The sequence below is a fragment of the Ambystoma mexicanum genome, chromosome 10 (genome assembly GCF_040938575.1).
Source record: "Ambystoma mexicanum isolate Mex_15411 chromosome 10, UKY_AmexF1_1, whole genome shotgun sequence".
Taxonomy (NCBI): domain Eukaryota; kingdom Metazoa; phylum Chordata; class Amphibia; order Caudata; family Ambystomatidae; genus Ambystoma; species Ambystoma mexicanum.
In genome coordinates, this window is record NC_090932.1 from 1,652,117,148 (window position 1) to 1,652,142,540 (window position 25,393).

Consider the following 25,393-nt stretch of genomic DNA (forward strand, 5'->3'; position numbering starts at 1 on the left):
ACCAGATTCTGTCACTTTGCTTGACTCCAGGATTCCCAACCCATCGCACAGAGGGGTTGGCTGCATGGAGGTCAGCACCCACAGTGCCAGATTCTGTCACTTTGCTTTACTCCAGGATTCCCAGCCCCTCCCTCAGAGGGGTGGGCTGCCTAGAGGTCAGCACCCGCAGTGCCAGATAAGTTCCCTTTGCTTTGCTCCTGCATTTCCAACCCCTCCCTCAGAAGGGTGGGCTGCATGGAGGTCAGCAGCACCCACAGTGCCAGATTCTGACACTTTGCTTTGATCCTGGATTCCCAGCCCCTCCCTCAGAGGTGTAGGCTGCATGGAGGCCAGCACCCACAGTGCCATATTGTGTCACTTTGCTTTCTTTCTGGATTCCCAGCTCCTCCCTCAGAGGGGCGGGCTGCATGGAGGTCAGCACCCACAGTGCCAGATTCCTTCACTTTGCTTTACTCCAGGATTCCCAACCCCTCCCTCAGAGGGGCGGGCTGCATGGAGGTCAGCCCTCACAGTGCCGGATTCTGTCACTTTGCTTTGCTCCTGGATTCCCAGACCCTCCCTCGGAGGGGCGGGCTGCATGGAGGTCAGCACCCACAAGGCCAGATTCTGTCACTTTACTTTACTCCAGGATTTCCAACCCCTCCCTCGGAGGCATGGGCTGCATGGAGGTCAGCACCCACAAGGCCAGATTCTGTCACTTTGCTTTACTCCATGATTCCCAGCCCATCCCTCGGAGGCATGGGCTGCATGGAGGTCATCACCCAGGGCCAGATTCTGTCCCTTTGCTTTGATCCTGGATTCCCAACCCCTCCCTCAGAGGGGGGCTGCATGGAGGTCAGCACCCACAGTGCCAGATTCTGTCACTTTGCTTGTCTCCTAGATTCCCAGCCCCTCCCTCAGAGGGGTGGGCTGCATGGAGGTCAGCACCCAGAGTGCCAAATTCTGTCACTTTGTTTTGATCCTGGATTCCCAGCCCCTCCCTCAGAGGGGCGGGCTGCATGGAGGTCAGTGCCCACAGTGTCAGATTCTGTCACTTTGCTTTGCTCGTGGATTCCCAGCCCCTCCCTCAGAGGGGCGGGCTGCATGGAGGTCAGCACCCGCAGTGCCAGATTTTTTCACTTTGCTTTACTCCAGGATTCCCAACCCCTCCCTCAGAGGGGCGGGCTGCATGGAGGTCAGCACCCACAAGGCCAGATTCTGTCAATTTGCTTTACTCCAGGATTCCCAGCCCCTCCCTCAGAGGGCCGGGCTGCCTATAGGTCAGCAGCCAGATTCTGTAACTTTGCTTTGCTCCTGGATTCCCAACCCTCATTCAGAGGTGTAGGCTGCATGGAGGTCAGCACCCAGAGTGCCAGATTCTGTCACTTTGATTTGCTCCAGGATTTCCAACCCCTCCCTCGGAGGGGCGGGCTGCATGGGGGTCCGCACCCACAAGGCCAGATTCTGTCACTTTACTTTACTCCAGGATTTCCAACCCCTCCCTCGGAGGCATGGGCTGCATGGAGTTCAGCACCCACAAGGCCAGATTCTGTCACTTTGCTTTACTCCATGATTCCCAGCCCATCCCTCGGAGGCATGGGCTGCATGGAGGTCATCACCCAGGGCCAGATTCTGTCCCTTTGCTTTGATCCTGGATTCCCAGCCCCTCCCTCAGAGGGGCGGGCTGCATGGAGGTCAGCACTCACAGTGCCAGATTCTGTCACTTTGCTTTACTCCAGGATTCCCAAACCCTCCCTGATAGGGGCGGGCTGCATGGAGGTCAGCACCCACAGTGTCAGATTCTGTCACTTTGCTTTGATCCTGAATTCCCAACCCCTCCCTCAGAGGGGGGCTGCATGGAGGTCAGCACCCACAGTGCCAGATTCTGTCACTTTGCTTTTCTCCTAGATTCCCAGCCCCTCCCTCAGAGTTGCGGGCTGCATGGAGGTCAGCACCCACAGTGTCAGATTCTGTCACTTTGCTTTGCTCCTGGATTCCCAGCCCCTCCCTCGGAGGGGTGGGCTGCATGGAGGTCAGCACCCACAGTGTCAGATTCTGTCACTTTGCTTTGATCCTGAATTCCCAACCCCTCCCTCAGAGGGGGGGCTGCATGGAGGTCAGCACCCACAGTGCCAGATTCTGTCACTTTGCTTTGCTCGTGGATTCCCAGCCCCTCCCTCAGAGGCGTGGGCTGCAGGGAGGCCAGCACCCACAGTGTCAGATTCTGTCACTTTGCTTTGCTCCTGCATTCCCAGCCCCTCCCTCAGAGGTGGGGGCTGCATGGAGGTCAGCACCCACAGTGCCAGATTCTGTCACTTTGCTTACGACAGGATCCAGAAACTCTCCCTACAGAGATCTTAAATATGTAGGATTCAATTCCACAATACAAACGTCTTTCACTCTCCTCACTTCAGGGGTTCACAAGTTCTACTTCCGAGCAATAGGCAACAGAAGATTCAATCCCCAAAATGCAATAGTGTTTCACTTCCCTCACTTTGGCATTCACTTCCTCTCCATGAAATGTATAAGGGCCATGGACTGCAATTCCCACAATGCCTCCCTCCAGGATTCGCAATCCGTCCCTCGAGGGATTGGAATGATGGGAACTGCACTTCCCACAATGCAATAGTCTCCCTTTCCTCTGGTCAGGGTTCCCAATCTCACCATCACAGCATTCAGCAGCCGGTTCACCCAGTTAGCCGCATTGTTAAACCATAAATTTGTATTTATTTTATTTGTATAGCGCAGACCAGGCCCAGAGGCTACCGGGCGCATTCCTTAAGGCAATGGTTACATAAGTTGCATACAGTGATAATATATCAAACAATAAATATGGCTTAGAAATAGACACAGGTAGGTAGTACAACGATACATGGATTGTCAAGTAGTACATCCCTACATAGGTTATTGCAACACGTTTTCAGAATGTAGCTTAGGCATTGGAGGAGGCGAGCCAACATTTGGCTCTATGTTTGAAAAGGTTGAGGGAGGGGAGGTTTCTGATGGTCAAGGGGACAGCATTCCACAGTTTGGCTGCCAGGACTGGGAAGCTAGAACCACCAGCTGTTTGGAGCTTGTATCTAGGTATCAGTAGGCTCTGGTTCAGGGTAGATCTAAGTGAGCGAACTGGAGTGTACAGCGTGAATCGTGAGGAGAGATAAGTGGGGGCCAGATTGTTCATGCATTTGTAGGTAAGGGCAAGCGATTTTAGTGAGATCCTTTGGGTGACTGACAACCAATGAAGGATCTTCCTGGTATCCGAAATGTGTGCAGATCTGGGGATATTGAGGGCTGCCCTGATGGCGTTATTTTGTATGATTTGGAGCTTGTCTAGGTTACCCTGATTAGTGCCCTGGTACAATGCATTACAGTAGTCCAGTTTGGACATGACCAGGGTCCTAGCGAGGGTAGTACAGTATAGGCGGCCGCAACTGCATTAGTTTGTCTGTGAAGGGAGAGGGTGGAGTCGAGGTAGATTCCAAGCGTTTTTGTGTCTTTGGAGACTTATTATATTTCCATCGATGTTAAAGGAACTGAACATAGGGTTCAGCTTGTTTAGTCTTTGCTGAGTACCTAGGATGAGGAGCTCTGTCTTGTCGTCATTGAGACAGAGCTCATGTTGGGCCATCCATGTTTGAATGACATGGTAAACGTCATTTAGGGCTTTTGAGTCTAATGTGTAATCACCCGTGATGGGGATGAGTATCTGGGTGTCATCAGCATAATTTGTGTAGGTGACACCCAGATAGTCAAGCACATCAAATAAGTGTTTAGTAAATACATTGTAAAGGGTAGGGGATACACACGATCCTTGGGGGACTCCGCACGGGACTGGTGCAGGGTCAGCCGCGGAGGCGGGCGAGAATACCCTCATCTGTCTGTTATCCAGGAAGGATTGAATCCAGTTTGTGGCCATGTCGGAGAAGTGAGCTGCAGTTTTCAGGTGGTGACAGAGGATTTGGTGATTAACCAGATCAAAGGCAGCAGATAAGTCTAATAGTAGTAACAGGGCTAGTTTACCTTTGTCTTTGAGATCCTCAATTTGGGTCTTGAGATCGAGGAGGGCTGTCTCCGTACCGTGCTTCGGTCTGAAGCCGGATTGTCTCGTGCCTAGTAGGTTGTTTGATTCCAGATAGTTCTGTATCTGAAGATAGGCTGCTCTATCTAAGATCTTTAGCAGAAATGGGACCGTTGTGATAGGTCTATAATTGGTTGGAACCTCCGGGTCTAAGGTGGGTTTTTTTAGGAGAGGGATAACCCAAGCATCCTTTAGGTTATTGGGGACCACTCCCGATTGAAAGGAGGCGTTGATGAAAGAGGTGATAAAAGGAGCGAGGTCATGAGCCGACTCCTTAATGATCGGGGCTGGACAGGTGTCCCCTTGGCAGTTTGAGGGTTTTAAATTGCAGATGATTTTTTCAACCTCCAGAACGGTGAGTGGTGTGAAGCTGAACGGCACCGGGGAGTCAAGGGTTGTTATTTTAGGTGGCCTGGTATTGCTAAATGTAGGGGTGTGGAGGGTATTTTGTTTGGCGTTGATTTTGGATTGCAAGGTGGATATTTTGTTGAGAAGGGCATTTTGTATATTGTTGCACCAGGTGCTGTCCTTGGTGCACGTGTCCGGGGCAAGTGAGGAAGATTCTAGCTCTTTAAGGATTTTGAATAATTCTCTAGTGTTCGATTCTGCCTGGGATATTTGTGTGTTGTATGTCTCCTTTTTGGCTTGTAATATGGCCTCCTTGTAGTTAAGAGAGGTGATTAGAAGGGAGGCTTTATTGGCAGCACTGGGGTGGCTTTTCCAAAGGGCTTCAGCCTTGCGCTTTTCTTTGTGCAGCGCGTTGAGCTGCGGGGTGAACCAGGTGTTCAGGTGGGACTGTCGTTTGGCTTTACGGATTTTTAGTGGAGCTAGGCTCTCAATGGCGTTGGTCATTAGGCTGTTATAAATGTCTACTAGGACAGTGGGGTCCTTATCCTTCTGCTGTGCAGCAAGAGTGTTCAAGCAAGGGAGGATAAGAGGAAGCAGTTTCTCCCTGGTGATATCTTTTTTATTTCTGGTAGGTATAGCGGGGGCTATGGTAGGTATGGGCTGGGGGTTGGTGGCTGGCAGGAGGAAGGTAATAACATGATGGTCCGACCAGGCGCATGCATCATTAGAGGTGACATTGGTGTTACAGTTAAGGTCGGCGATCCAGTCGAGCGTTCTTACTTTGATGTGTGTAGGATCACGAATACGCTGCTGGAAGCCTAGGTAGGAGAGGGTGATGTCTACTTCAGTGGCCATGTGGTCCTTGGGATCTGAGAGACCTAGGTTGAGGTCTCCTAGTAGCAGTATCTGAGAGTTGGGCTTGGTGTTAGTCGACAAGGTGGATGCAACCTCATCTGTGAATGAACCCAATGGGCCTGGAGGTCTGTATATAAGGTGGAGTGTTGCTGTATTGGTAGGAGAGAGCGATAGTTTCACTGAGAGAGATTCTGCAGAACTAAGTTGTATGAGGGGAGCAACTCTCATAACGATTTTGTTGCTGTGAATAAAAGCGACTCCACCTCCTTTCGACAAGTTGGAATGGCGGTCGTTTCTGATAATGGTATAACCCTTGGGTAGGGATAGAGCGAGGAGTGGGCCAGAGGCGTCATGTAACCAGGTTTCGGTAATAGCTAGGAAGTCAAGGTTCTGGACCGTGATGAGGTCAGCGATGTCAAGGGCGTGCGCCGTGAGGGATCTAGCATTGATAAGGGCTCCCTTGAGTGCTGCGATGGGTAAGGTGGACGGTAGAGGACTAGGCGTTGCGGTAGGGTTGGGCAGTGGAAGGGCAGAGCGATTGCGCAGAATACAAGGTGGTCTAGGCAGTCTAGTTCCAAGTCTGCTATTCCTTTGTTGTAGAGTACACGGGATGTTTGGAGTGGGTTTGGTAGCGAAGTGCTTGAGCCAGAGGGCTGGGTCATTGTGGTAAGGGTTCAATAGAGGCTCGGGATGGTAGAGCATGGTTGATGGGCGAATAAGTAAGGTCGTAGTTATACTTGCGCGGTGGCTGGCAGCAGTGCAGGCTGATAGTCCTAGGAAGACTATGAATACAAGGTCGATGCTGGCACAGGTTCTTGGCCCTTTGATGCGCAGGTGTCTACTCCTGTAATAGCGCCTCTACTATACCCTAATCCCTCTAGCTCCTCTTCACCTTCGTGGCTTTAACCCTGATACACAGAGTATGAAACGCTCATTAAGTGAGCCAACACAACATGGTGCGGCCTCCTTCCCTCCGTACTTCCCTGCTCCCTCCACTCCTCCTCCTCCTCCTCCTCATCATCTTTAGCGCTCCGAGACAGCCACGGAGTGGTGCAAAGCACTATACAACCAAACAACAGAATATGCAACAAATGTAACATGAAACTTGCCAATCGGTCAAACACCGTCCCTGCCCAGGTAGCCACGGGAAGGTGGCGGGCGAGCCTGAACTGGGGCATTCCGTGGCATTGTTAGACTATTAGCAGGTCACTTGATGCCAACTCATTCTACCCCTCTTTGCCACGTACCTACTCAGAGAAGCAGTACAGCTACCAGGCAAAGGGCGACCTGAAGGGAGTGCGGACTAGGGGAGGGCCAGGGCCATCCTTTCCTGGGACTGCCATTGCTCGGTCTATGGAAGCATGTCCTCGGTGGCAGGAAAGGCTAGCAGCCCTCTCACGGCATAAGGGGAGGGGACCAAGCAGGCATGTGTGGTCGCTGCACTTACCATGTACATGGGGGAGCCGCACAGTGTGGCAGCCATCATATTGCTCTGCAGGTATCTGGCAAACCCGAAATCCGCTGCAAGAGAAGGCAGAGAGGGGGGGCATCAGACGTGCAGCACATTCACGACAATAGCAAGAACGATTTCTAGCGCACAGGCCACTGATAAGCGGTGGCACCACATGTAGCCTTGGGTAGAGTGACAGTCTGCAGGGTATGCCCGGCAGGTCTCTGATGCAGAGTGCAGAGGGGGCAGGGATTGGTGCACCCAGAGTTAGACGGTTGCAAACAATTCCCCCTGCCCCCCATCCCCCATGTACCACATGAAACATTGAAACATTGGGTGAGTGTTGGCAATAAAAGGCTGTGGGGTTTTATTGACATCATTATATAATAGTAAACAAACAGTCATAATCAGAAAACCCATACACATAAAGAGTACTTTTGGGCACGAGCTCCTGAGGTGGCGCCCTCTGGCCCGTGCCGCCTTCCTTTTGCCACGACGGTGCCCTGTTTTTCTTCTCCTCTCCCTTTTTCTTGGATGGGAGGGTTTTGGGAAAAGAAAAAGTACTCCGCATAAGCAAGGTACTCGTTGTTTTGGTCCCCGTGCAGGGTCCCAAACTGAATTGTGCTTTCTTGCAGCAGCCCCTTACATTGTCCCTGGGGCTGGCCCTGGGCTTTGTTCTGCCTGTGTGGGGGCTGTGTTATCCAGCTCCACTCACCCCCTGCCCCCAAGTTGCACCCGGAAGTGTTTCTTTAGTTGTGGGTCCTGCCTGCCCTGCCCTAGGTGCTTAGCACCTCCTTGGCTTATGGGCCAAGGTGTTACCTCAACCTTGCCCTTCCTCCTGCTTGTCTCCAGGAATCTTTCCTGACAACAAAGCGAGTGAGGAGGGGTGGGGGGGGTCGGGGGGGGGTTGCACAGAGCAGAGGTGTTCTGCCCCCTCTCCCTTGCTTGCCTACCATGGGGCACAGGTTACTGGTATGCGCCTTGGAGCTGCGGGGTGCACCCGGCGCAGCGCTACCTACACCCTCTTTTGCCAGTCTAAACCCTTTAAGGGATGTTAGTCTGCAGGGCTGAACCTGTGCCCTGCAGGTCTTTAGTTCAGAGTACAGAGGGGCAGGGACTAGAGAACAGTGCATGTACCAGAGTGGTTCACGGTGCATCTCCTCTACACACCACTGGGGCTGACGGTGCATCACCCCGAGGGTGCACAGACCAGAGTGGCTGACGGTGCATCACCCCGAGGGTGCACAGACCAGAGGGGCTGTTGCTGCATCACCCTGAGGGTGCACAGACCAGAGGGGCTGACGGTGCATCACCCCGAGGGTGCACAGACCAGAGGGGCTGACGCTGTATCACCCTGAGGGTGCACAGAGCAGAGACACACTCGGAGGGTACACGCCGGCCGGTGCGCTGGAGGGTTGCTCACCAATCTTGATGCGGATGTTGTTGGGGTTGGACTTGCGACCCCCAGTGGAGGCGAGCAGGATGTTCTGAGGTTTCAGGTCACGATGGATGATGCCTTTGCTGTGCAGGACCCTCATGGCGCCTGCGATCTGCTGCAGGAAGAGCCGAATGGTGTCCTCGCTGAGCGTCCTCATAGCTGCAGGGTAGAGAAGAGGCACACGTGAGCGCTGGGGACAAGGAGAAAGGGCAGGGAGTTCACATACAACACGCACTCCGCTCAGAACTGGACACACTCTGATCTGCAAGAAACGGTTCTGTGTCTTAAAATCGAGGCAAAAATGGCAGTTTTTACAAAATATCACGGCAAAAATTAAGTGGTTTTGCTGCCACAATCATGTGAAGGATGCAGGGGACAGCCCCGCAATCTCCAGACCCATTATACCATTCAAGGGGAGCGGGGTACACCTTTACTGGGTCAAACCATGGTAGCCACAATTTTATTTTCCGGTGACATTTGTACTGCGATTTTATTACCCGATACCCAAGAAACCAGGTTTCCAACTCAATACCACATCAAACATCATCACAAGAGGCTAGGGGGAGGCCAAGCTGAAGACGGGCTCTGTGGGGCACTGGCTGAGAGACGGGGCGAGGGGGAGTCTCCAGGGCTAGTCCAGTCCCTGAGGGAGAAGACAGCTGGTGGGGACCCAATCTGTACCCCGTTCCTTTGTGTCTGCTTGCATCTTAGCAGTCACCATGTGTCTCACACCATGCCCCAAACCAGCAATGTCCACCAGAACCATTCTGTTCTTTTCCAGAAACAACCAACAAGAGGATCAGCCCAGCCAGAGTGACCTTCCCGTGCCCCATCCTGTCCCCATGGGAAAGCCAGAGACTGCGTCACCACTCCAGCATCCTGAGCTCAAATAGGCTGGACGCTTCCGTCATCACCTCACACTGTCCCGGGAGGATAGCTCAGGGCGACGTGCTCGCCTTGGAAGAAAGACGACACGAGGGAGCACGGGTTCGATCCCCGGGTCCTCGCTTAGAAGTCATATCAGCTAAGTCCGCACAGAGGTGAACGAGTATGCAGCGCTATATAAGGAGGAGAAAACAGACCCTGCGAGTGCACAGGGACCCTCAACACAGAGAGACTTACCTACGGGAACCCCAAGACATGGACCCAACCAGAAAACGTGATCACGGGCCCTTCCATTCCGCTGCACTTACGCTCAAAGGAAATAGATGGCGCTTAGTTCGCTCTTTAGGCAAGGAAGACAGACAGAGATAGGAGACCACTCCCGGCAGAGGAGGGGCAATAAGGTGAGGCCAGAGGAGCTGAAGGTAGGGGATCACGAGAGCAGCAGGCCGAAGAAAGAAAGGAGCGAATGCGAGGTATTGCTTAGTGAGTGTAAGGGTTCTGCAGGGAGTGTCTACGACGTGTTTGGAAAGTTGGTTAAGAGGGTTACTCTAGGAGTGTTTGAAGCAGATGGCGGCCCCCAGTGAAAGAAGTGGGAGTAGGCAAGTAGTAGCGGGGAGGAATAAAGTGGTAGGGAGAGGAGGAGAGCAGTAGTGACGTGGATTGGGAGAAGTGACTTCAGTGGGTGGAGGTGAGGAATAGGAGGACTGGAATAGGAGGACTGGAGGGCGGGGGGGGGATTTTACGCGAGAAGGTGGTAGCACAGAGCAGACCAGAGGAGGTGGCTGGACGTGACTGAGACCAACTGAGTAAGTGCAAGGCACACGCCCAATCAGTATGGGTGGACATGGAAGCACAAGTGCCCATGGCAAGGTTCTCAAAGAGTCCCTCTGTTACTCAGTGTGAGCAAGTCCAACCGGATTCTCCTACAACACAATTATGGGAACATGGGTATCCACACACAAGAGGCCCATGATGCAGAGGCCCACAGGGAAATCTCCAGAGGCCTGGCCATTACCTTGGGTGAGAGTATGAGTGGGGGCTAGGAAGTCCCTTCTAAGGAAGCACCATTAGAAGAAGACAGTCTTTAGACAGTAGGGGTCGACATTCGATAGCAATAAGCTGAGTCACGGACACCTGGGTTAGGGAGGAGGGTCAGATAGAGGGGGAGAGAAAGGGAGAGAGGGGGCACGCCTTTGTATTGCCTCCCAAGACTTAGTGTGATTTCTAAGCCATCTGTGACATTTTCTATTGAAATAGACTTTTTAAAAAACACCACCATAATGAGATAAAAAATAATTTGAAAAGGTCATGAATAAAAGTATTTTCAATTTGACATATGGAAAATTGTAAGAACCAAAAATCATAGGGTTAAGACATAGGTTTACTTCCGGCCCGATTTTGACCCAGGGAGCTGGGGGGAAAAGTAGTGGGGAAACCCCACATTCTCCATTTCAACACCTTTCTGGAGTGGGTGGAAGGATGGGAGGGGAGCGGTCAGGCATTCCAGCAGCAAAATCTGCTCCAACCTATGGTTGAGGGGACAACGCGTGCACCTGTGCCACTGCAGCATTCCCAAAAAGTGTCCTCGAGCCTTCAGTGAACTAGAAAAGTTGTGCTGCTGTCTGGAAAATGCCTTGAACCCCAAAGAAACCTCAGCGCCATTGAGTTACCACCATCTCCCAGGCAATGTCATTGATGTCTTTCTTTCCAGGCAAAAGCAGGGTTTTCCCGGAGAATCTCCTCCAGTGCTTGCCCTGCATTCCTGATGGTGGCTAGGGCTGTTGTCAGGCTGCAAATCAGTCACATGCAAATGTCCAGGCTTTGCTGCTTTTATCACTTTAAAAAACTGTGCTAAGTGTTGGCCCAGATTGGAACACCACTTTTCTATTTTTGCCTTCACATCAGAATCAGGCCCTGAGAAGAGAGAAAGGGGGCAATTTAAAGGAGACCACCAAGTACATCTCAAAACAAGCGCTGGCAAAGCCAGCCGTTTTGGCTTTTATGTATGCCCGAGACAGGCATTTGTCAGGTACTGCCATAATGGTACCAACTGGCCATAAGATTGGAACAGCTGGAAATGGTGTGGGTACCTGGGGAAAAGACAGCAGTACCTGGCAAATGCCTATCTAATATCTATGCACAAGCCTATACTGTAAGCTTTAACAATACTCAATTTTAACAGGCTCCCTGCCTTCCTGAGCGCTCCGGTTGGTTGCCATGGAAAGGGAAGAGGGGCTCTGTACGAAGCCCCGCCTTCCCTTTCTGTTGCAGCCATCTTGGAAAAAGGATTTTCCTTCGTTCAACAGGACGCGCGCGGCGTCCCTTTGAACAAACAAAAATGTTGTTTTAACACCCCGGGTTGCCGCTTTGGTAACACAGGGTGCTAATGGCCTTAACACCGGATCCGGCTCGCCGGGTCGGGTGTCAATGCCACATTAAGCTGTTGACGCTCAAAAACGGTTTAAAAAAGAACATTGACAGGCTAAAGTTTGATGTTACAGCTTGACAATGTTAGCTCAAGGACATACTAGGAGGAAGCGTCTGGGCAGGGAGGGGCCGGTAGCGGGTGGGAATTATCGTGGGGATAAGCATGGCCAAGGCCAGTCAATAGGTGGGTAAATACCACCCAAAAGCTGTGCGCCCTTCCTCACATCCCATTGCCCTTCTTGCTGTAAAACCAAGCAGCGGTTGCAGCTTGGAAGTGGCGCTTTAGCACCACCCAATAGCAAAAACTAAAACGGGAGAAAAGAGAACGGTCCTGTGGATTATGTGGACATAGCAGTAGCCTATTCCGGGACACCTTGTACAGTATCACTAGTTATTTAAGCTACACCTCTCTTGTGCTGGGTGTACGGTGCCTGCTCCCCATTTAAATAAATAGAGTTGCTGGCAAAAGATAGGTTCCCTTTTTCACTCATAAGGATTTTTACATCAATACACATTTTAAATTTAAGTTTTAGAGAAACTTTCGATACTTAGCTTTTCCTTTCTTCATTATTTCCAATGACCTTAATATTGGTGTACGATTCGTTTTTTATAACAATAAGGGGGGCCCAGTGCCATGTAACCTGATTGGCGAAAGCTGATCCCAAAACGGTTTGACTGGACTGGTAAACCAAAGTAATGATGGAACTAAGGCAAGCTATGTAGGCTCCATGTGTGGTGCCAATCATGTGTACCCTACGAGTCAAGGCCATGCCACCTAGGGGCAGGCGCAGATGCTTTCTGCCTCGCCATTGCGTGCCTCTTTCCACGCACTCCAGCAATGCTGAAGCACCCGCTGTGAACCGCAGCTCAAAATAAAGCCAGCCCCTTCAGCATCGCGAGAGGAGGATCTGTATCATTTCGATCTGGCCTGTAAGTAGCATGTAATCCGGTGGGAAACGCCTCTAGGCACTAAGAATACACAGCCAGCGCTGGGGTGGAGGAGAAACCCTGGGAAAGAATGGCTGGATTAGATCCGAGACAGGCAGCTGAGCACAAGCGGATGTTTAATGGAAGGGGGTGCGGTGCAGTCAGGCCCTAGTCCCTGGGCCTGCCGCAGACCTTGCCACATCCTCTGTGCTGGCAGCAGCACCCACGCACAGGGCTGGCTGAGCTAGGATGGGCAACGCACTGGCCATGGCGTGAGAAGGGCATCAGAACACGGGCATGGAAACTGGAGCCGGGGCCAGGCGCAGCAGGCGGAGGGAGGTGGTCGAATGCGCCCGCCGTGATCAGCAAGTGATCAGCAAGGACAGTATTCTGTGGGCCTCCCGGATTGAACGCAGCTGCCAAGTGTGCAGCACTGCTTTAGAAAAAAACAAATGTGTATATATATATATACCTGCCCCCGGGCCACAGCACTCGACTGCAGTGGGACACAGAGGCTGACTCCCACAGGATGGAGAATGGTGTAAGGAGGCGCAGGTGGGGAGCCTTGCAGGGTCGCAGAAGTCACTAGAACTTCAGGCCAGTTTCTTATGGACCCCAAGGCAAAACAAGCAAGCTACCCCGCACGCCCTTCCCCCTTCCCCATTCCAGGGACCCCAGACCCCTTCAGTCCCTATTCCTGTCCTCCCTCCACGTGAACTCCTGCCAGTCATACAGGACCAAACCCCACAGACCCAGGTCTGTCCAGATGTGTTGGACTCCGGCCCCCGTACCATTGACTGTGCTGGCTATGGCTGATGGGGGTTAAAGTCCAGCACATCTGGCGAACCAAAGGTTCCAGGTCCTTGCATTTTTAGACCATGGGTCTACAACCTTTCGCTCCCCAGATGTTTGGACTACAAGTCCCATCAGCCCTAGCCAGCACAGTCAAAAGGTGAGAGCTCATGGGTGTCCTAGCCCAACACATCTGGAAAGCCTAGACCAACCCTTGCCTCCCAAGTCAACGCCGCACTCCTTTGATCCCTCAATTATTTCCCTCATATCTGCTTCATTACAAACTCCTTCCATCCCAAAACATCAACCTCCCCTCCCCCCCCAAAATCCCCCCTAGCACCCAGCGGCCTATGCTGGGCCTCCGATGGCCTTGCTTCACCGATAAATACCCCTCTTGCTTCAAAACAGCAGTGAGCATCAAACGCATACTTCTTTAAAACCCCACAGCGCTCTTCCACCACCCCTCGAAACCAGCCCCTTTGCTCCCTTTACTTCCCCCAAAATAAAAATGAAAATATTTAATGGAATAGATTTTTCACACTCTCCTCACAAACAACGCAAACCGGTCAACTTGGCAAGCTAGGGTAAAATGCTTCTTGTAGAGTGCACTGTAGCGGCTTCTTGGCACTATTGACTTCAGGGGTGTTAGGCCGAAGCGGCGCACGGCTGAAAGGCCACATGGAAAGCTGCCTATTTATTTATTTTACAAAGCTTAGATAGCGCCTTTATCCATTTTATTCCTACGTGGATCATGTTTGCTGTCGCTACAGAGGGTCAAAGGAGGGCTTCGATCGCGGTGCTACATCTAATGTGTTCCCCTGTAGATGCCAAAGACGCTGGGGGCATGATATGAACACTGCACCAATCCATTGGGGTTTCCCAAAATGCAGAGCACCGACCCACAGGTCCTTTCCATATCTTGGTGCACAGCCGTGAGGATGGGCCCTCATTCATCATACTAGGCACTGTGCACAGCCGTGAAGATGGGCACCCATTGGTCATCCTAGGCACTGCACACTCCTGGTGCACAGCCGTGAGGATGGGCACCCATTCATCATCCTAGGACCCGCACACCCCTGGTTCTTCTCCTTTCGTGCCCACTGCCGTGAGGATGGGCACCCATTGGTCACCCTATGCTGAGGCTGCTCTAGCCTCGATTCCTTGACCTGCCCGCATTCCCTTAAGACCCACCCATCCTGCTGCTGTCCATCCGCCGCCCCCGACCCTTCCACCGCAGGGCCAGCTGAGCTCCCTCTTCAGCTTAACACCCGCTGGATTCTACCCTGGTCCTGGGGTTATGGCGGTCGTCCCGCCTCCACCTCAGGCTCCTGTGGAGGGTGGTGAGGTGATCACAAAGAGGCCACAATTCAGTGCTGAGACGTCTTTTCAAAAGTGGGGAAAAAGGGCCATATTTCCCCTGGCCTTGTATCCTGCACTAGCTCACGGTCAGTTCTAGTCTCGCTACTGGATGATCTTACTATGATCAGGTAGGTCACGGTTAAGAACAGGGTCCGGCTGGCGGGGGCAGAATCGGTTCTAGTTTCGCTACTGGATGATCTTACTATGATCAGGTAGGTCACGGTTAAGAACAGGGTCCGGCTGGCGGGGGCAGAATCAGTTGTGGTCTCGGTACTGGATGATCTTACTATGATCAGGTAGGTCACGGTTAAGAACAGGGTCCGGCTGGCGGGGGCAGAATCAGTTGTGGTCTCGGTACTGGATGATCTTACTATGATCAGGTAGGTCACGGTTAAGAACAGGGTCCGGCTGGCGGGGGCAGAATCGGTTCTAGTTTCGCTACTGGATGATCTTACTATGATCAGGTAGGTCACGGTTAAGAACAGGGTCCGGCTGGCGGGGGCAGAATCAGTTGTGGTCTCGGTACTGGATGATCTTACTATGATCAGGTAGGTCACAGTTAAGAACAGGGTCCGGCTGGCGGGGGCATAATCAGTTCTAGTCTCGCTACTGGATGATCTTACTGTGATCAGGTAGGTCACGGTTAAGAACAGGGTCCGGCTGGCGGGGGCAGAATCAGTTCTAGTCTCGCTACTGGATGATCTTACTGTGATCAGGTAGGTCACGGTTAAGAACAGGGTCCGGCTGGCGGGGAGGAATCGGTTCTAGTCTCGCTACTGGATGATCTTACTGTGATCAGGTAGGTCACGGTTAAGAACACGGTCCGGCTGGCGGGGGCGGAATCAGTTGTGGTCTCGGTACTGGATGATCTTACTATGATCAGGTAGGTCACGGTTAAGAACAGGGTCCGGCTGGCGGGGGCATAATCAGTTCTAGTCTCGCTACTGGATGATCTTACTGTGATCAGGTAGGTCACGGTTAAGAACACGGTCCGGCTGGCGGGGGCGGAATCAGTTGTGGTCTCGGTACTGGATGATCTTACTATGATCAGGTAGGTCACGGTTAAGAACAGGGTCCGGCTGGCGGGGGCATAATCAGTTCTAGTCTCGCTACTGGATGATCTTACTGTGATCAGGTAGGTCACGGTTAAGAACAGGGTCCGGCTGCCGGGGAGGAATCGGTTCTATTCTCGGTACTGGATGATCTTACTGTGATCAGGTAGGTCACGGTAAAGAACAGGGTCCGTCTGGCGGGGAAGAATCAGTTCTGGTCTAGGTACTGGATGATCTTACTATGATCAGGTAGGTCACGGTTAAGAACAGGGTCCGTCTGGCGGGGAGGAATCGGTTCTGATCTCGGTACTGGATGATTTTACTGTGATCAGTTCTGGTCTCGGTACTGGATGATCTTACTGTTATCTGGGACCAGGGCGGCCCTTATTTTCTTGGCATCGACCACACGCTTCTTTTATCCAGGCTAGAGTGCGCTGGCATGACTGGGCCAGTTTTGGAATGGCCCCATGCCATTCTGACATCTCGTGTGCAAATGGCTTCTCTTGCCTCCTGCAGAACGTGTCCTCTGCCTGTTCCATGCAGGGATCCGCAGGGTTCGGCCCTTTCCCCATTGCTTTCCTTTTGTAAGAGCATTCCAACTCACCCACTAACTGTGGGAACCCCTCAACTATTTAGCCTTGATATCGGTCTGCCTGGGTGACCAACTCAAACTGTTAATTACATCTTTTAGCGGGAACCTTAGGAAACCCCTGTTATTTCGGTGTCTGGGGTCTTCTCCTTACCAGGCAATACATGAGGTGGGGGCCACGCCCCTCCAGCACACCACGTCTGCAGATTCGGCCTCTAGCGGCAATCCAGCCTCTTTTTGTTCATTGAGACAGGGAGCATAAGTCGGGCACAATGAAAAGGAATTCCTGTTTGCACTATTGTTGCATATGTCAACTAACGTTATTTAAGTTGCAGTGATTTGGGGCCCCAGTGCAGGGCGGGAGGTGTCATATTCTGGGGTTTCGCCCTGGGCGCCATGTGTGCTAGAAACTGCCCTGCTCAGCTCTCACCGCGGCTGTAAATCAAGTCCTTTTAACTCTTTCAGTGTGAGTTCGGTGGCGTCCAGGTACACAGACCCCCTGCAGACCAGAGTACTGAAGTAACAGGGCACACCGCTGGAAACCCCCCAGTGCAAGGCATACATCCACCCGACTCTCAGCCCCTCAGGCGATTAATCATGAACACCTGGACAATAGCCCCGTTGTTGTATAATGTTCCACGCAAAGTATAACAGGTGCACACCTTTTAACCTTTTAAACCTAAAAAGCTGTACACAAATATGGGCAAATCTGTGACTGTTTGTGCTTTTGAACCCCCTTGTCCTCCCGTACCTCCACACTCTCCTCACCTAAACTTCCCGAGTTGTCTGTGTCTAGTAGATTCTGCCGGCTTAGGTAGTCTCTTCCCTTTTTTGGTGGCACTTGCCTGTCTCGGAGCGAAGCCACAGTGACCGCTGACTGGACAGCCGTCCCGGGGCTCCTCTTCCAGGAGCAAGCCGGAAAACGGAAAAACCGACACGGGGGAAAAAACCCTTAGTAAGGAGATCGTAAGCAGGTAAGCAGGCAAAAGTCCAAGGCAGAACTTGCAGGCAGGAAGATGTGCAGAAGTCCGCCGGAAGGATAACCACCAAGGAATATCCGACGAGGAAAAAAATCTCCGGTAGCTGAAGAGATTACTGCGGGTGAGTTGAGGAATCCCTACGAGGTAGGGAACAGGCAGCCGCAGAATCACTGGGCCCCGGAGAACACGGCCCAGAGAGAAAGAGAAAGTACGAAAGGAAAAACTGGAGGACCGCTACCGGAGAGGGAAGCGGCAAAGGGGAAAGACAAAGCCTGCCGCCGAAGCAGCGACCGAGAGGGGGAAGGTGAGAACACAGAGATAGCCGCAGGATCAGCGAGAGAAAAAGGAAGAGGGGAGATCCACTGCCGGAGGTGATGGCAGAGAGAAAGAAGAAAAGTAGAAAACAGTTCCGCTAGAAGAGCGAAAAACAAGCCGGCACCAAGATCCGCTGCAGGAGCCGAAGCGGGCAGAGGATGACAGGAGGGGCCACAAAACAGAGCGAAGGAACCAGGGTAGCTGGAGCGAGAACCAGCAAGGTTGAAAGGCAGCGACTGCCGGGAGGAAGGAGAATATAACTCCTGGCAGACCTGCACCCGGCCAATAGGCCTAGCCCAGAAACAAAGAAGGGACTGCAATCCCTATCTGCCGGTTCGCAGTCTCCAACGTGGAAGGAGCCGCCAACCGCGGTAGCGATTGCAGATGACAGAAACTTGGCATAGTTTAAAGCAATGCGAACACTCTAAAAAAATGTAGAGTGCAAATAGATTCCCCGGATTGTGGACCCGGATCCCGGATACGGGAACGTCCGGCCCAAATCCAGCCCTGTTGGTCCCTTTAAAAAAGAAGGCATTTGGAAAAGCCCGCCCTCCATGACTCGACGCCAGAGGATCACCGATTAAGCAAAAGAGAACTGGGTGGAGACTGCACTTCACGTGCGAGGGAGTTACCAAACACCAACTGCAACCTTCTTCCAAATCTGGGGTTCAGTCTAAACGGACTCATGCATGATGTGCGCCATGAATCAGCCAGCCACACATTCATACAGGCCTACTAGCCAATAGCGGATTCACTCCAAGTAACGGAGCACACTGCGAGTGCGTCTCCCATCAGACGGCCTTACCCCTGCAGACCGATTCCCTGCCGCGCAATCTCTTAGCCAGAACACTAGCATTGCCAGAGAATAAAGCAAACAGCTTCGCTATCCCTTAGCCAGGACCCTAGCATTGCCAGAGAATAAAGAAAACTGCAGCTCAATCTCTTAGCCAGGACACCAGGACTGCCAGAGAATAAAGAAAACAGCTGCGCAATCTCTTAGCCAGGACACCAGCACTGCCAGAGAATAAAGAAAACAGCTGCACAATCTCTTAGCCAGGACACCAGCACTGCCAGAGAATAAAGAAAACAGCTGCGCAATCTCTTAGCCAGGACACCAGCACTGCCCAAGAATAAAGAAAACAGCTGCGCAATCTCTTAGCCAGGACACCAGCACTGCCAGAGAAGAAAGAAAACAGCTGCGCAATCTCTTAGCCAGGACATCAGCACTGCCAGAGAATAAAGAAAACAGCTGCGCAATCTCTTAGCCAGGACACTACAATTGCCAGAGAATAAAGAAAACGGCTGCACAATCTCTTAGCCAGGACCCTAGCATTGCCAGAGAATGAGGAAAACCGTTGCACACTCTCTCTTAGCCAGGACACTAGCATTGCCAGAGAATAAATAAAACAGCTGAGCAATCTCTTAGCCAGGACACTAGCATTGCCAGAGAATAAAGAAAACAGCTGAGCAATCTCTTGGCCAGGACTGTAGCATTGCCAGAGAATAAGGAAAACAGCTGCACACCGTAGCATTGCCAGGGAATAAGGAAAACAGCTGGACAATCTCTTAGCCAGGACCGTAGCATTGCCCGAGAATAAGGAAAACAGTTGCACACACTCTTACGCTTAGCCAGGACAGTAGTATTGCCAGAGAATAAAGAAAACAGTTGCCCAATCTCTTAGCTAGGGCTGCAGCATTGCCAGAGAATAAAGAAAACAGCTGCACAATCTCTTAGCCAGGACACTAGCATGCCAGAGAATAAGGAAAACAGCTGCACACACTCCAAGCCAGGACCGTAGCGTTGCCAGACAATAAGGAAAACAACTGCACACTCTCACTTGGCCAGGACACTGCATTGCCAGACAATAAGGAAACAGCTGCACACTCTCTCTTAGCCAGGCCACTAGCATTGAAAGAGAATAAAGAAAACACCTACACATCCACTTAGCCAGGACACTAGCATTGCCAGAGAATAAGGAAAACAGCTGCACACTCTCTTGGCCAGGACACTAGCATGGCCAGAGTATAAAGAAAACAGCTGCACAATCTCTTAGCCAGGACAGTAGCATTGCCAGAAAATAAGGAAAACAGCTGCACACACTCCAAGCCAGGACCGTAGCGTTGCCAGACAATAAGGAAAACAGCTGCACACTCTCACTTGGCCAGGACACTGCATTGCCAGACAATAAGGAAACAGCTGCACACTCTCTCTTAGCCAGGCCACTAGCATTGAAAGAGAATAAAGAAAACACCTACACACCCACTTAGCCAGGACACTAGCATTGCCAGAGAATAAAGAAAACAGCTGCACACTCTCAGCCGGGACACTAGCATTGCCAGAGTATAAAGAAAACAGCTGCACACTCTCTCTTAGCCGGGACCGTAGGACTGCTACTGCTGTTTCTGCTTTCTCCCTCTCTCTTTTATACACCTGTGACTGGTTAATGGGTTGCAGGTGGGCATACTTAGTTTTCATTGCCTGACCATGCCTGGCCTTGTTATTGGGACATCTCCATTGAGTAGGCTGGTGTGCCTCTGTTTGCATCTTCTTCATCCCGATACCATTGTGGTATTTCACATAGGAAGTCTGTATTCCACCCAACTCCTTCGTCTTTGCCAGAGTACTATAGCAGTGTTTTCCAAAGGCAGTATGCATTATTCTTGGCACTCTCTCCTTCTTCACAGTACTTTGGGGGACATCAGGGAAAACAACAGGAAATTACATTTTCTCGGTCATCTGAGAGGGGGTCCTATGGGAGGTAACTGTGAGAATGCTCTCAGAATTCTCACACTTGGGAGAAAAGAGCTCGAGTGAAATGTTGCAAGTCCAAGGTGCAAAGCTGCCCAACAGCATTTTATGGAAGAGGTAAGAAGCACCTGGGAATGAAAAGAAATGAGAGCCGGGCCCGAGTGAGACATTGCAACTTAAGGAGCAAAGCTGCCCTTTTGGGCTGGAGGTGGCCCAAAGCACCTAGGGAAGACAGAAAGTGGGAATGAAAAGTTCATATTGGGATAGGGAGTCCTCAGAATCCTACAGTGAACCGAGAAATGCGAACCCAATTACTGGGATACAGAGTTCTGAAGCAATCCCGGTCATTGGGATACCAAGTCTTACATCCCAGTGGGTATCAAGTAATGAATCCCAGAGCAAATTATTCATTACTGGGACATGCCTGCAAACCTACTCACCCACTCGCATAGTCAAGTCGTTTTTTTGAAGGTCGAGTACCATCTGGATGGTACTCGACTACTCGACCTTCCTGGCGAATACAATGACATTCTGGGATATTTTAAAAACTTATTTGATATTTACTGCAAAGATTTATTTTTGCAGCAAAGGTTAAATAAAAGTTTTGCTGAGCATGGCAGGCCTCTGGATGGTAGCTTCGGTGCCAAACATGGACGTGGGCTTATGGTGGCATGCACCATTTAACAGAAAGCACTGTTAAACTGTTGGCACCCGACACCATGGGGCAAGTGCATTTCTCTTAGGTCGAGTAGGTAAGCTAAGTGACACGATCTGCAGATCTAGTGGGAATTTAAAGAATTTGCAAGACCTGTGGGATAGCAGTTCCGGAATCCCAGAGTGGACTGAGGAATACAATCCTCATTACTGGGGTATAAAGCACAGAATCCTATAGCAAACTGAGAAATGGAATGCCGATGACTAGAAAATCAAGTCCAAAATTCCAGAGCAAACTCAGAAGCAAATCCTGATTGCAGTACTGAATGCTGGGATACAGAGTTCTAAATCCCAGAGCAGACTGAGAAAGTAAGTCTGGACTAAAAAGATGCGCACTGCGGTATCAAGTCCTGAATCCCCGACTAAGAAATGTACTCCCGACTACTGGGAAGCCAAGTCCGAAATTATAAGCAAAGCAAATTCTGATTGTAACACCGATTGGATAGCAAGTTCGAAATCCTAGTGCAAACTAAAAATGAAGCATGACCAGAAACACTGCAGGCTGGGATGTCACGTCCTATTCGCCAGATCAACCTGAGAAAGCCAAGCTTCATTGAGACGCTGTCGACTGGGAGCCGAGATAACCTTTGAAATAGGCGCTATAGACGTAGTGCACATCTCCGAGACCATTTTAGAAGAGACTTTTGATAACATTCTATTGTATGACGGACACAGGAGTCCCATCTAGTCCAGGAGCAACAGTGAAGGATCATCCCAGATTCCAAGGACTGCCCCTGACAACCATAACACTCTTTTAAAAACAGATTTTCTTGAAAGGTTTGGTAAGTTTGCCCCCAGTGAGTCACTTATTTTGTGGAGTCTGTCACATAACCATTTGGTCTTACTTTTTCTGTGTCAGTCAGGGGTGCAGTGGAGAAGAGTCCTCGGCCAGGCCTGCTTGTGCTACTGCTACTCCAGTCCTCACGTTCCCCTTCACCCCACTAATGAGCAGTGGCAGCAAACTGCGAGGGAAACGGCCCGGGAATTAAGCTAGCACAGCAAGTAGAACGTAGAGCCAGGGGCAACAGGAAGACTGCCACTGTCGCTTCAATGAATGCCCTGACATGAATGGCCGCCCGTGTCCTGCGCTCCACAACACGAGGCCGCAGTCTTCTGGGTGAGAGTGGGGGGGGGGGGGGGCGCCAGTGCCTCTGGAGAGGAGGCAGTCTAGGTGGGGTCCAGGAAAAGCTTCAAGCAGAAGGTGGGTACTATCCGTTCCAGGCACACCCAAGTAATGCTTTATCACCCATTCTTCAGAGTGAAGGCAGTGCAGGGCACCAAGAGGTAAGCAGTACCTCTACACGAACAAGGGTTTATCCAGATCAGAGAATGATCGAGAGACAGACAGACAGGCAGGTAGGCAGGCCCCGAGAGACAGTAAGAGATACAGAGAGAAAGAGAGTGGGTGAGACAAAAAGAAAGAGACAGAGGGAGAGAGAAAGGCAGAGAGAGAGACCGTGAGAGACAGAAAGAGCGAGGGAAAGAGAGAAAGAGAGGTTGAGACAAAAAGAAAGAGACAGAGGGAGAGAGAAAGGCAGAGAGACAGACCGTGAGAGACAGAAAATGCAAAGGGAAAGAGAGAAAGAGTGGGTGAGACAAAAAGAAAGGAGACAGAGGGAGAGAGAAAGGCAGAGAGACAGGCCGTGAGAGACAGAAAGAGCAAGGGAAAGAGAGAAAGAGTGGGTGAGACAAAAAGAAAGAGACAGAGTGAGAGAGAAAGGCAGAGTGAGACAGAGGGGCAATTAAAGAGGGAGTGTGTGCGAGAGTCAAGTCTTTGACAAAGTATCAGAGTGCCTTTCGATTACAAGGCCACAGTGAGCTTTGGCGTAGAACCTTTTGACTCATTCTGGGTTGAAATCTGTCTGTACATTCTGTTCACTCAGCGGTGGGAACCTCTCTTTGGTCTCCTTCTGGCTGAACATGTTATACTCCGAGCAGCAAGTTCCTTTCAAGATCAATTCTCATACTGTCCCTATATTTGGTAGTTTGGTGAGAAGGATGGATCAGGGACAACGTGTTTGTCTTGGAAGCAAGAAAACGCAGCGCAACAAAGGTTCGAATCCCGATCCCGGACCACTCGTTGGTATTAGGCACGTTATAAAAGAACAATTATTATTACTCTCGCCAGCAGGCAGGCCCCTACAGCCTTGTCTCAGGACGACTGGGTATTTCATACTCCCAGAAGCCAGACCCTCTCAAGATCAGTTCTCATGCTGTCCTATGGTATTTCATACTTCCAGAGGCCAGACCCTCTCAAGATCAGTTCTCATGCTGTCCATATGGTATTTCATGCTTCCAGAATCCAGACCCTCTAGAGATCGGTTCTCATGCTGTCCATGTGGTATTGCATACTCCCAGAATCCAGACCCTCTAGAGATCAGTTCTCATACTGTCCCTATGGTATTTCATACTCCCAGAAGCAGACCCTTTCAAGATCAGTTCTCATGCTGTCCCTATGGTATTTCATACTCCCAGAATACAGACCCCTTAGAGATCAGTTCTCACACTGTCCCTATATTTGGTAACACAGCAGCAGGCAGACCCCTACAGCCTAGTCTCTTGTGGACTGGACATTTTATACCCCAGAATCCAGACCCTCTAGAGATCAGTTCTCATACTGTCCCTATATTTGGTAACACAGCAGCAGGCAGGCCCCTACAGCCTAGTCTCATGTGGACTGGGGTATTTCATGATGCCAGCAGGTGGTGGCCTAGGTCGCTTGGTGACATATACCAACTGCACATCTCAGACTCCCAGGCGCACACCCTTACACTCCCTCCCCCGCTTGACCTTGTGTACTTACTATGCAGGTAGTCGGCCAGGTCTCCCCCATTGCAGTACTGAAATGGCAGAAAACAATGGAATTAAAACCATCCAACAGCATGGTAATGAGGCATCAAACAAAAGCAAAAGAAGAATACATTGCGATGCAGCACATGGTTACTATTACCCAACTCACAGGCTGTGGTGGATGGCCAGGACTCAATACGCTGCCTGAAGTTAACCTGCTGAGCTACCCTAGTAACTAAATCGAGAGCGGAGGGGCACACTACATGAACACCGGCTACAGTTAGAGTTTCTGGGTTGGAGAAGTAAGGGGTCCAAAGGCCCTAATGCACCCCATGGTGGACACCGTAGTGGATCCGGAATCAGGATGAGGGGTTCACTGTAACCGGAGGCGTCTGAAAAGAACACCACATTTGCTCCACAGAGCATTTTTCTGCATGACCTCCAAGAACAGGTTTATGGATTTGCAGTGCACCCCGCTAATACGGATAATGGTTCACTGGATAACAAAAACGTACACTTAAAAAGATAAGCATTAGCAAAGCCATCAGTGTCGGTTTTTGTATAGGCATGGGATAGTCATTTGCCAGGCACTGGTACAGCCTAGCCACAATATGGCACCAGCTGGAAAATCGTGTTATTACATGGGCATATGACAGTAGGGCCTGGCAAATCCCCGCCAATACCTATACGCAGGCCAACACTGCCAGCTTTAGCAATGCTTCTTTTTACCAGGACTTCAGTCTAAGCAACAGGTATAAATCACGCGGTAGAAGACACACTCGGCTGAGACATTGCTATTACACTGATAGTGCATGTACAGCTGCAATTAAGCCATGAACCCTCATTGGACTGCTTAGAAATAACACCGGCAGGCCAACACGCGATGTTACTGCTTGACAGAGCTAGCTCTAAGAGATCCCAGGATGGTGAAGTAGAAGTTGGGAATGGTCATAGGGATTAGAATGACCATGGGCAGGCGAATAACAAGAAACCCAAAAGCAGTGTATCCCTCATCACATATCTTCCTTCCTAGCTATTCCCCAATACACTGATTTTGGATTATGGGTGGAGCCTAAGCACCACCCAATAGCTGAAACTAAACACGTGGATATTGTGCCGTCTGCTGTATCCCCTAACTACCCTCTGACCTGTAAGGGGAAAGCTCAAACATACAGCAGCATGGACAATACAGCACGCTGGTGGAGCTGGCATGGGCGGTCTGGGGACTAGTAGGGCCACGCTCTATGGCAGTGGACTTCAAACTTTGAGGCTGCCCCCCTGCCCCCCCCCCCCCCAAGACCCAGCAGAAGTTTGGGGCACGCCCTACGCATGGTTTCCTGCTTCTTCAGGATATTCTGGCCTAGCTGCACTAGACTGGAGCAGTAAACATGGAAGTCCAAGGGGCCAAACACGCAGAACCCAACCCCTCCAGACCACATTCTGCCCCAAGGAGAACACCACATTTAGCTGCAGTTTATCACCACGCGGAACCCAACCACTCCAGACCACATTCTGCCCCACGGAGAACACCACATTTATCTCCAGTTCATCACCACGCGGAACCCAACCACTCCAGACCACATTCTGCCCCACGGAGAACACCACATTTAGCTCCAGTTCATCACCACGCGGAACCCAACCACTCCAGACCACATTCTGCCCCATG

General features: G+C 51.1%; 1 protein-coding gene across 2 annotated transcripts in view; it reads right to left on the minus strand.

Moving 5' to 3' along the window:
• The window catches only part of ULK1 (unc-51 like autophagy activating kinase 1), a 278,755-nt gene that overhangs the window by 139,726 nt on the left and 113,636 nt on the right, over positions 1-25,393 (minus strand). For both annotated transcript variants that reach the window (XM_069620071.1, XM_069620070.1), the window contains exons 5-7: positions 23,741-23,777; positions 8,134-8,307; positions 6,708-6,781 (exon numbers count right to left, since the gene is read on the minus strand). In XM_069620071.1, coding sequence (XP_069476172.1) covers positions 6,708-6,781; positions 8,134-8,307; positions 23,741-23,777 — 285 coding nt within the window. The remainder of the gene's footprint in view (positions 1-6,707; positions 6,782-8,133; positions 8,308-23,740; positions 23,778-25,393) is intronic.